This window comes from Amblyomma americanum, chromosome 10, assembly GCF_052857255.1.
Source record: "Amblyomma americanum isolate KBUSLIRL-KWMA chromosome 10, ASM5285725v1, whole genome shotgun sequence".
In the NCBI taxonomy this organism is placed as follows: domain Eukaryota; kingdom Metazoa; phylum Arthropoda; class Arachnida; order Ixodida; family Ixodidae; genus Amblyomma; species Amblyomma americanum.
In genome coordinates, this window is record NC_135506.1 from 146,521,006 (window position 1) to 146,533,312 (window position 12,307).

The 12,307-nt window shown below is 47.8% G+C and overlaps 2 protein-coding genes across 7 annotated transcripts in view; one reads left to right on the forward strand and one right to left on the reverse strand.

Annotated features, from left to right (window-relative positions):
• shf (WNT inhibitory factor 1) overlaps positions 1-12,307 on the forward strand; it is a 492,096-nt gene that overhangs the window by 76,820 nt on the left and 402,969 nt on the right. The window lies entirely within an intron of this gene.
• LOC144106425 (uncharacterized) lies at positions 8,089-9,010 on the reverse strand. The gene has a single exon (XM_077639236.1). It carries the CDS (start codon positions 8,819-8,821, stop codon positions 8,270-8,272), a length of 552 nt encoding a protein of 183 aa, XP_077495362.1. The 5' UTR covers positions 8,822-9,010; the 3' UTR covers positions 8,089-8,269.

The following is a 12,307-nucleotide window of genomic DNA, read 5'->3' on the forward strand; positions in this document are numbered from 1 at the left end:
GTCCTCGCTTGAATCAGGCGGGAGGTGAAGAAACCTCGCCTTCCAAGTACTCGGTGCAGCGTTTTAGGTGGGCGTTCGAACGTTGCTGCTGTGCAAAAAAGCTGGGGCTGATGGGCCCCAGGAAGGTGCCCTGATCGTCGTCCGGCGGCAGTATATCTACAGGAGCTAGTGAGAGGCAATCGGCGTCAGAGTGCTTACCTCCGGACTCGTAAACGATGATGACGTCAAATTCCTGGAGGCGCAGACACCATTGAGCGAGGCGGCCCGAGGTGTCCTTGAAATTGGTAAGCCAGCTGAGCACGCGGTTATCGCCGACTACCTTGAACGGTCGTCCGTACAGGTAGGGGCGGAATTTCAATGTAGCCCAGATTATGGCGAGGCACTCCTTTCCAATTGTGGAGACTTAGCCTCGACCTTGAAAAAGGAACGTCTAGCGTATGCGATGACTTTCTCTAGCCCGTCACTTTTTTGAACTAGGACGGCGACTAAGCCCACGCTCCTTGCGTAGGTATGAATTTCAGTATCGGCGTTGTCATCAAAATTTTCGAGGGTCCGTGGGGACTGTAAACGACGCTGAAGTTCTTTGAATGCTTCTGCTAGCGGTGTTTTCCATTTAAATAGCACGTCTGCCTTTGTCAGTTGGGTCAGGGGCTTGGCGATGCGCGGGAAGTTTTTCACAAATCGTCGGTAATATGCGCACAGTCCGAGGAATCTGCGCACTGCATGCTTATCAGTCGGCGGTGGAAACTGTGCAATAGCCGCTGTTTCCTAACGATGTGGCCCAGAAAGAGCAGCTCTTCATAGGCAAAGTGGCACTTCTCTGCTTTCGTGGTTGGGCCAAACAATTTGATGGCATCTAGTACTGTCCGAAGCCTTTTGAGCTCTTCAAAGTTCTAGGCGACGACAACGACGTAATCTAAATATACCAGACAAATTTTCCGCTTCAGGCCTGCTAGAACTGCATCCATTACTCGCTGAAACGTCGCTGGTGCGGGACTCAGACCAAATGGCATCACCTTGAATTCGAAGGGGTCATCCGGAGTGATGAATGCGGTCTTCTCGCGATCTCTTTCATCGACCTCAATTTGCCTGTAGCCGCTCTTGAGGTCGATCGATGAGAAATACTTAGCATTGCAGAGGCGGTACAGTGTGTCGTCGATGCGGGGCGTATCAACGCAAGAATTGAGAGGCGTCGTCTTTCTTTCTCAGTAGAACAACCGTTGCCGCCCATGGGCTCTTTGAAGGGTGCACGGATGACGTCGTCGCGAAGCATTTTTCCACTTGGCCCCGATGGCTTGTCGTTCTCGAGGCGACACACGGTAGGGGCTTTGACGGAGATGTCGGGCGTGCTGGTCGGTTATAATGCGATGCTTGGCAATTGGCGTTTGTCGGACCTTCGACTATGACGAAAAACACTCGCTGTAGCTTCGAAGCAGATTGCGGATCTGGTCTTGTCTGTTCCGGGGCAGGGCTGGGTTGATGTCGAAAGTGGGAGAGCTCTCTTGGTCAGGCGAATCTTCTGCGGATGGGTCGGAGAGGGCGAAGGAGTCTCGTACGTCGGATATTTCGTCGAAGAAAGCAGTCGTCGTTCCTCTGTTAATGTGCCGGTATTCTACGCTGAAGTTAGTCAGCAATACCTGCCTAATGCGGTCTCTTGCGCCGCTCATTCATCGGCCTAGAAGCAACTGCATGCTCCCCTCGATGTTGGCTTCAGCGTTAATGGCTTTCGTGGCGCCTGCGGTCAGGATAACGCTTGAACGGGGTGGGATGCTCACTTCTTCCTCAAGGACACTCACAGGGCAACGTGATTGTTCAGAGTTCTCATCGAAGAAATGGCCTCGTCCGTCGAAAGCGTGATCAGCTTAAATCGCAGGTTGATGACCGCCTGATGCTCATTAAGGAAATTCATGCCCAGCATCACTTCCCGCGAACATTGCCGTAGCATAACAAAGGTCGCAAAATAGGAGTGTCCTTTGAGAGTCACTCTCGCTGTGCATCGTCCTGATGGCGTGATGAGGTGGACCCCTGCGGTGGCCCCGTGATGAGGTGGCCCCCTCAGCTGCGCAGCGAATGTTCCATTCATCACCGAGTATTCGGCTGCTGTGTCGACTACAGCGGTAACTATCCGGCCGTCGATAACTACTTCTAATTCGGAAGTCCTGGCTCTTGCGTTGCACGTCGTCCTGGCGTCGGATCATGGCGTCGTCGGGTATGGGGTCGGACGTGTCGTCGAAACTTTTCTCTGTAACGGCGTCATTTTGAAGGCGGTTCGCGTCGTGGTCGAAGTTATCATTGTAGGCGGCGTCTTCGTGAGGCATGGTCATGGGAGGTCTTCGATGTTTCGCTCAGGAGCGACCTCACCTCCAGAGTTTGCTGTCTGTAGTTTCCCCTACGTGGGGTGGGAGACCTTCCTCGTACCGCGGTTGCGTAACTGCAGCGTGGCGACGCAAAGCGCGAGGCTGACGGCGATGGTGAGAGCGAAAGGCGGTTCGGCGAGTACTCCTCTCGACGCAGGTACTCGTCGATGTCTTGCAGACGCTGGCCGAAGCGTGGTCGTGGTGCGTCGACGGCAAATCTACGAAGATCGATACGTCGGTACGGGCGGTGACGCATACGGCCAGCTTCACCGCGATGGAAGCACAACGGTCGGTTGTCGGAAGTCCTCCAGGCGTCGCATTTCCTGAGGCTTGAGCGTCGTTTGTAAGCCGGGCGGGCGGAGGCAGAGAGAGAGGCGAGTGGCTCATCCCGAAGAGGGCGTAGGGGTTGTCGTTGGGGATGCGGAGTGTGTACTGCAGCGGCGTAGGTCATGGCCTGGGGTTCCGTGGCTGCCGGAGTGCTAAGTGCCTCTTGCACTTCATCCCGCACCACATCCTTGACAGCCGCTGCTCGGGGCTGTGCGGAGGATGGCACTAATCGTCGTAGCTCCTCGCGGACGATTTCGCGGATAACTTCCCGCAAATTGTCGCTGGTTGTGATCGTCGTGTCCAGACGGATTGCACAGACAGAGGAAGGGCGGTTGCACTGCCGAACCTGGACGTGAAGGGTCTTCTCGATCGTGCAGGCTTCTTGCATGAATTCGTCGACGGTTTTGGCGGCTGTCAGACGAGGCTGGCAAGGAGTTGTTCTTTGACGCCGCGCATTAAAAACGAAACTTTCTTTTCCTCGGTCATCTCGGCGTCGGCGTTGCGGAAGAGGCGATTCATCTCTTCGGCGTAACCGTGGACGGGCTCGTTCAGAAGCTTGATTGGGGACTCGAGGAGTCGTTAGGCTCTTTCTCTCCTCACCACACTTGTGAATACCCCCAAAAATTCCTTCTGGAATAGCGCCATGTCGTTAGGGACGACTCGTGATTTTCGTACCGCTTACGTGCTGAGCCCCCCAGTGCGAAAAATACGTGTCGAATTTTTGCCGCATCATCTCACTTGTTGAATAATGCCGCGCGCTCAAATTGGTCCAACCATTCTTCGGTGTCTTTGCCCAGGGACCCACTGAAAGCTGGCGCACCCGCGGCTTTTGCAGTATGATAGGTGTCGACATCTTTGGCGAGGTTGTGGTGCTTGTAGCAGCGTCTTTGTCGGGTGCGGTCCGGCAGGGTCTCGAACAAAGGCTTCTCGTTGAAGATGTCTGCTGGCTCGGTTAACTGCTGGCTCGTCCTCTGGTGCGAAGCGCAAAGGGCTGGTGTCACAACTAGAAGGGGGCGTCCGGAACATAGAAGGCTACCCCGCACGTTCACCAGATGTCATGAAAGTGGTGACTGCAGTCCGAAGAGCAGAAAGACTGCGAAAATGGTGTCTAAACAAAACTCTTTATTTGTTAACAAGGTAACCATGTGGGCTAGTTGGTGTGTATCTGACATAACTTCACCAGCGAAAGAATGGGACACCAGAAGAAGGTGAGAGTAGCGCAAAACGGGACAAAGGGACAGAGAAAGACAGACACACCACAGACACACCATAGCGCCTGTGGTGTGTCTGTCTTTCTCTGTCCCTTTGTCCCGTTTTGCGCTACTCTCACTTTCCATGGATCACCGTTACCGACTCGCCCAAGTTTCTACCCTTGTGAACCAGAAGAAGAAGAAGACAGGACAACGCTGGACTGACAACTGAAGTTTAATCGAGAAACGTCCTGGGTCACCAAACGACGCATGCGTATCAGGCTCACAAAAACCCCTAAAAGACAAAAAACCTATGTGGCGAATCACCTAGGAGAGGATGCACGCACCATAATTGGCAAACAAAAAACAATCAAAAAGCACAAAAAACACATAATTTGCCTGTCAACCTTGCACTCGTACACTTTTGCTCAGGAATCTAAATTCCTTGTCAGTGAGATATAAAGACGGTGCACTGACGCATGTGTCACTGCCTTGCAACCTAATATGGTAGGCCTCCAGGATTTCCCTCTCCTCCCTGTTTTTTTTCCTTTTCCGACGACTGACATGTTGTTAAAAGCTGGAACGCAGTCTTTGCAACTCCTGCAGTGACGTGTGAGGTTATTCTGATCAGATAAATTTCTCAGGGAATTGTTATGTTCTCGTGCCCGGTCATTAACGCATCTGCCAGTTTGGCCCGTATACACTCTACCACATGATAGGGGTAACTTGTAAACGACACGAGTCGAACAAGCAACGAACTTGTTGGCATGCTTCACAGTGCAGCTCTTGGGTTTCCTCCCCTCACTGGCCATCGCGATACGTGAACATAAACCAGACAGCTTACAGGGAGCAGAGAAAACTGCCGTCACGCCGTGCCGTTGTGCCACTTTCTTCAGGTTATGCGAAACACCGTGAAGATAGGGCACCACTTCAACTTTCTTCCCCTCCATTCTTTCATTCCCGGAATCACGTTTGTTCTGGTTTTTTATCTTCTGCAGCATCGATTCACCAACTGCAGTCAGCACGTCAGCCGGAAAACCTGCGTCACCAAGGCGGCGGATTTGCTGGTAGAAGCTGTCAGTCACAGCATGTGTGCAGCTCTTCTGCAAGGCATTCCTTAGGTAAAGGCTAGCTATGGCTCTTTTAATCAGTTTAGAGTGCGATGAACCATATGGCAATAGCGCTTTCTTAGTTCTAGCAGTCACAGCATGTGTGCAGCTCTTCTGCAAGGCATTCCTTAGGCAAAGGCTAGCTATGGCTCTTTTAATCAGTTTAGAGTGCGATGAACCATATGGCAATAGCGCTTTCTTAGTAGAACTAAGTAAGCGCTATTGTCATATGGTTCATCGCACTCTAAACTGATTAAAAGAGCCATAGCTAGCCTTTGCCTAAGGAATGCCTTGCAGAAGAGCTGCACACATGCTGTGACTGACAGCTTCTACCAGCAAATCCGCCGCCTTGGTGACGCAGGTTTTCCGGCTGACGTGCTGACTGCAGTTGGTGAGTCGATGCTGCAGAAGATAAAAAACTAGAACAAACGTGATTCCGGGAATGAAAGAATGGAGGGGAAGAAAGTTGAAGTGGTGCCCTATCTTCACGGTGTTTCGCATAACCTGAAGAAAGTGGCACAACGGCATGGCGTGACGGCAGTTTTCTCTGCACCCTGTAAGCTGTCTGGTTTATGTTCACGTATCGCGATGGCCAGTGAGGGGAGGAAGCCCAAGAGCTGCACTGTGAAGCATGCCAACAAGTTCGTTGCTTGTTCGACTCGTGTCGTTGACAAGTTACCCCTATCATGTGGTAGAGTGTATATGGGCCAAACTGGCAGATGCGTTAATGACCGGGCACGAGAACATAATTCCCTGAGAAATTTATCTGATCAGAATAATCTCACACGTCACTGCAGGAGTTGCAAAGACTGCGTTCCAGCTTTTAACAGCATGTCAGTCATCGGAAAAGAAAAAAACAGGGAGGAGAGGGAAATCCTGGAGGCCTACCATATTAGGTTGCAAGGCAGTGACACATGCGTCAGTGCACCGTCTTTATATCTCACTGACAAGGAATTTAGATTCCTGAGCAATAGTGTACGAGTGCAAGGTTGACAGGCAAATTATGTGTTTTTTGTGCTTTTGTGCTTTTTGTTTGTTTTTTGTTTGCCAATTATGGTGCGTGCATCCTCTCCTAGGTGATTCGCCACATAGGTTTGTTGTCTTTTAGGGGTTTTTGTGAGCCTGATACGCATGCGTCCTTTGGTGACCCAGGACGTTTCTCGATTAAACTTCAGTTGTCAGTCCAGCGTTGTCCTGTCTTCTTCTTCTGCTGGTGTCCCGTTCTTTCGCTGGTGAAGTTATGTCAGATCTCTTTATTTGGATGACATGCGCCCGCAATGGACTGAATCACTCGGTTGCGGCGTAGCAACAACCATGCTCGGCGGTCGTAGCGCAGAATGCCCGCCGCTGTCGGCCGTGCTCAATTTAAAGCTGATAGCGAACCTTCTAAATAAAGCGTTCAAAGTTACTAAAACATTCTGGAACAATGTAGAATCAGGTCTGCCTGAATGCGATTGAGATAAATCTGGTCGCGCCTTGCATCGCAAACAAAGCGATAAAGCGGCATAACAGCAGCTTTGAAGAATGGAGAAACACCGCAAAGATTCGCGGCAGTATCGTGTATGAGATGAAAGTAGAAGGCGCCGACCAAACGAAAGGATGGGATGACGTTTCGGCAATTTTTTATGATTATATGGCAACTCCTCCTCCTTTGCTACCACGGTCTTTCCTAAGTACACTGTATTCAGCTGGCGCAAATTCGCTGTCGTAAACGGTTTCATTTAACCACGTCTCCGTTAAAACCGCGATATCTGGATGTTCGCAAAGTAAACTTCCTTCTAACTCAATAATTTTATTTAATATGCTTCTGCAGTTTACATCTAATATTGTTAGTGATTTAGAAACGTGCTTGTGCTGTCAGATATTTTTACTGTTTAACTTGAAACGCAACTTTCACTTCATACCAGCCATACATTACACTGTCAATGGACAATTTATTCAGCACCAATTTCACCTTGTCCCCATCATCTTTTTCCTCTGCGGCACTCTTCGACAGGTGCTTTCGTATTTCCCGCATTCTGGAGGAAAAGTCTTCAGAGGTTGAAATTGCGGAACCCTTTAGCTTGTAGGTTGACTTTAATAAAGACACCTTTTCTCGGTAATGTATAAATTTCACTATCACGGGGCGTTACTTATCTCCAATTTTTCGACCAAGTTTATGATACCTCTCAATTCCAGTGACAGTTAACTCTAATTTGTCTTGAAAGACCTCAGTAATAAGTTTCCTTTCAAGTTAAGCTGCAGTCTTTTTATCCTCCACACCTAATCCGTATAAAACTAAACTGTTTCTGCGACTCCTATTTTCCAAGCGATCGACCTTGGAGATGAGAGCTGATAACTGCTTATCAACCTTCTCGACAGTGTCCTCTCTTACATTCACACGGTTGTTCAAAGCGTTCAAACCTACCAGCCGCTTTTCAATACCTTCTATGCGTTCGGTCAGAGCTGAAACGTTCCACTCAATATCGGTTTGAGAACAACGTAAAGCTTCCACAGCTGAGGTCAATTTTCCTTGGCCGTCCAGTAATTCTGAAAGCAGTACTTTTACTGTAGGGCCCGCATTTGGCTCTACATCGCCACACACCAACATGTCTCATGGTACAGAATGACATAACTGAAAACATTCATAAAAAAAACATTCATCAAAACATTCATCAAAGGGCAGAAGCACTTAGAAGCGGTTATCACTTCGATAGCATTTAGTGGGTAAGCACCGACTAACCTGCAGCACGAAACAGAAAGGGCTGCTCAGCGGCGGTATCTAATATCGTCGGTGTCGACGATATTGGATACGCCCCGAGGCTTTCACTGTGGCGTAATGCAGCGCGGAAACAACGGCATGACGATTTCTCAGCTCCCAGCAGAACCGCCACAACCTGCAGCGCGAAACATAAAGGGTTCAATCAATCAATCAATCACTTTATTTCAGCTTCTTTTACAAAACTGAGGGTGGCAAGAAAAAAGCAGTCATTACGACCGCTTGACAAGCCTCGCCACCCCTACAAAGAGGCAGTTTGGTAGCGACTGTGATGGTCGCATACACTTGTAACAACGCAAAGGTACATGGAAAGACAAGGCGTGTAAAATACATGCTCAAAAGGAAATATTTTTTTTTTTGAATACGTGCATAAAAAGAAACTTTTTTTTTCAAATACATGCATGAAAGGAAACTTTTTTTTTATTAGCATGGACAAGTAGTATTTCCGCACAACAGAATAAAGGTTTTACACAAAATTTACAGTTCAATGCAATAGAGTTCTATACATGGGTACACATACTGTGGCACCTAGCTTGAAAACACATTTCGAATAGCCGAGGAAGACATGCTGTGTAACGTGTCGTAAAATGGCGTGTTCAAGTATTTCGGAAGAATGTATTTTAGTGTGGAAAAGCCATAGTTTGTTCTGCATCGTGGTAATGAATAGATCATACGCTGTCGTGTCACATACGGTGTCCGATGTGGTGTAAGTGTCACAATGCCGGAAAAAAATGCGTCGTCTTCGGCTATTATTTTTTTATAGAACGATGAAACCCTGTAATCGAACATTCTTGTTACGGGTATCGTTCTGTATTGCTGGTAGATAGGACGTGTCGGAGCATCATACGGTACATTAGCAATTACGCGAAGTATTCTTTTTTGCAGTACTAGAAGCTTCTGGATGTTAGATGCTGTGGTTTGTCCCCATACAAGGAAGCAATACGATACATAAGAATAAAAGAACGCATAGTACAGATTAAACTTGGTTTTGGCGGGTAGAATATGTTTATTCCGCGAAATTATCCCAATATATCTGGAAAGGGATAGGCACACTTTGCTTACGTGGGCGTCCCACGACATAGTAGCAGTAAATACCACTCCGAGTAATGTGAAGGTTTCCACGTACTCAATGGGGGCGTTGTCGAAATAGAGTGGTGGCACACTGCCTATATGCTGCCCCTTCGGATGGAACAATAAAGCTTTAGTTTTTAGTTTGTTTATTTTTAATGAGTTCAAAGATGACCACTCAGATAATGATGACAAAACTGTATTTGCGCTGCTAGTTCTTTAATGTCAGGTGAGGACAAAAATAGACTGGTGTCGTCAGCATATATGATGTATTTAACTAAATTACTGATGTTGCATACGTCATTAATATATATGTTGAATAGGAGTGGCCCCAGAAGGCTGCCCTGGGGCACGCCGTTTGTGATTGCTAACAAGTCCGAAGAGCAGTGATTTAAAGCGACATACTGGCGACGAGCACTGAAATACGATTGAATGAGACAGAGGGCGTGGCCACGTATACCGTAGTGGTCGAGTTTTTTAAACAGAGTTTCGTGATTCAGTGTATCGAATGCTTTGCTAAAGTCTACAAAGACGCCTAAGGTGAGGTGTTGAGCTTCGAAGTTATTTAATATGTATTCTTTTTGATCAAGCAGAGCATGCTCAGTTGATCTATGCTTGGTGAATCCATACTGACAGTTGGCTATTACACAGTGCTTCTGTAGGAAATTGTAGTATCGTCGATGCATTATTCGCTCTAGCCCCTTGGAGAAAAAAGGTAGTACAGATATTGGCCTGTAATTTCCGAGAACGTTTTTATCACCTTTTTTATAAATAACCACAACTTTCGCCACCTGCATGGCAGCGGGAAAACGTGCTGTGCGAAGCGCGGTATTGTAAATATGTGTGAGGCATGGCACGATCAAAGGTAGTACGTATTTTACAGGAAAACTTTGAATATTACTTGGGTGAAGACTTGTCGTGTTCTTTAAACTTTTGCACACTGAGTAAACCTCAGCTTCGTCGGTTGGTTCAAGAAACATCGTTTCGTTTAGCCTGTCGCCCAAAAATCGAGACATACCTGGATTGTACTGACTGCTTCCAACTTCAGTGAAATATTGGTTGAAGGCATTTGCAAGGGACGGCCCAGCTATTTCCTTGCCATGCATAACTAGGCTCGCGAGGTCCTGATGTTGGTTATTTCGATTTAGCAGAACATTTAGGCGTCTCCACTTTTCTTTCGGGCGGTCGGAGAGATGCGCATTAAACAAATTATTATAGTAGGCAGTCCTGGATGATTTAATTTCGCTATTTAAGCGGTTCCTTAGCGACTTATAAGTGGCTAACACTGCGGGGGCTCTACTTTTTATGAAAGTCGCGAAGAGCTTATGTTTCTTTTTTACCAGTCGTACCAGGCGAGCAGTCATCCATGGCTTTCGTGCTTTTTTTGAAGGTTTTATCTCAACGATAGGGAAACACTCATCATAAATTGGGAGAAAGAGCCGAAGGAGCTCACTGTATGATTCATCGGGTGTTGTGTGCTGGAAAACAGGATTCCAGTTCACAAGTGAAATACTGTTCCTGAAATGGTCAAGGCGGTTTTGGGAAAGTAGCTGTCGACGGACTTTCAAGGCTGTCTTGGCGAAAGGTTCTTTTTGAAGACGGACGAAGATAGGAAGATGGTCGCTAATGTCTATCGCAATACGACCGACAAATGACGCATCCTCGCGATTGGTGATTAGTAAATCCAAAGAAGAAGAAGAATGTGAAGTAACACGTGTAGGTCCGCGGATTTTATTTTGGAAGCCAGCTGTTTGTATGGTGACTAACATGCGCTCTTGCACTGAACTGCTTGTGCTCATATCTATGTTAAAATCGCCCCCGATGCACGCCAAGAAGTTTTCAGAAAGAAAAGATAACTCGTGTTCGAAGCTGCCAAAAAAATTGGCTATATTGCCATGTGGGGGACGATAAACAACGCAAAAAGCTTGACCGCCACACCTAACTGCCAGCATTTCTATGTCGTCGACACTTAAGCAGTGATCAGATAAAATGTCACAGGAATAGTTTTCTTTGATCAACATTGCTACGCCTCCGCCCCGCTTCGTAGTACGATTAAGAAAAAATGATCTGTACCCGGGAAGATGGATGACGTCAACGTCTGAGCGATACCATGTTTCCATTAATAGAATGACATCAAAGGGACAGGTTAAGCTGCATAAAAAGTATGTTAGTTGGTCAGCTTTGTTTACGGCCGATTGCATATTCAAATGCATGATTTGGCAGAATTTGTCTTTGTTTTGCGAAAAATATGCGTTGAGCTGTGAAGGTGTGAAAAGTGGCGATTCCTCCATTGGCAATGTTAGAAGAGCCATTTTCACGTGTGCTGCTTTACGGCGTCCCTAATTCATCTTCGATAAGTCTGCTTGTGTGTAAATGTGAACCACCGAAGAATCGTCAGTTTGGCGGGCTAGAATAGTGCCGTTCCTCGTCCACACATGTTTCCACGAGACCTCCTTCTTTCTCGCAATCGCAGCGCCCAGAAGCCTTTTGTTGTCTGGTGTGAAGTGTTCATTTACATAAATCGGTGGTGAAGTTGGCAAAGAACAATCTACACTGATGTCCTCATTTGTCAGACGTACTTTTTTCGCCTTTTCCAGCACTGCGTCCCGTTTTACACGGGGTTTAAATTGAACAACAATGTTTGAATTATTAGGGTCACGAGTGGGCACTCAATGGCAACACGCTACGTCCGACTCAGTGATAGGTTCATGAATAGCATCTCCAATGTTTGTAACAAGATTAAGAACATTTTCCTCGTCTTGCTTCAGGACACCTTTAATTTCAATGTTCGACCTTCGTGAATACTGTTCCGCATGATTAAGCTTTCTCTCGAGCTCCTTTGTCTGTTTTTCCAGAGCAGCACACGCCACGCTCAATTCGTTGGTTATTTGCTCCAACTTTGCGTTCTTTTCCATGTTCCCGCTGAGGCTGCTGCCATGCCCACTGATGAGGCTCGCTGTGGTCTGTCCGTTTATAGCTGGGAAGCGGGTCATGTGGTCCGACGTAACCGCTGTTGGCATAGGCGTGGCGATCATAGCTGACGCTGTCGGACCTTCCACAAGGCAGATATCACCGACACGTGTCGACGATATTGGATACGCCCCTACGCCCCAAGGCTTTCATTGTGGCGTAATGGAGCGCGGTAACAACTGCATGGCGATAACTCAGCTCGCAGCAGAACCGCCACAACCTGCAGCACGAAACAGAAAGGGTTTCTTAGCATGTTGCCGCTGAGGCTGCTGCCATGACCTTTGATGAGGCTCGCTGTTGTCTGTCTTTATATAGCTGGGAAGCGGGTCATGTGGTCCGACGTAACCGCTGTTGGCATAGGCGTGGCGATGATAGCTGACGCTGTCGGATCTTCCACAAGGCAGATGTCATCGACACGTGTCGACGATATTGGACACGCCCCTACGCCCCAAGGCTTTCATTGTGGCGTAATGCAGCGCGGTAACAACTGCATGGCGATAACTCAGCTAGCAGCAGTACCGCCACAAC

Bases quoted from the DNA above. Each gene is read 5' to 3' on its own strand.
- LOC144106425 (XM_077639236.1), bottom strand. From the start codon at position 8,821: ATGTCGTGGGACGCCCACGTAAGCAAAGTGTGCCTATCCCTTTCCAGA.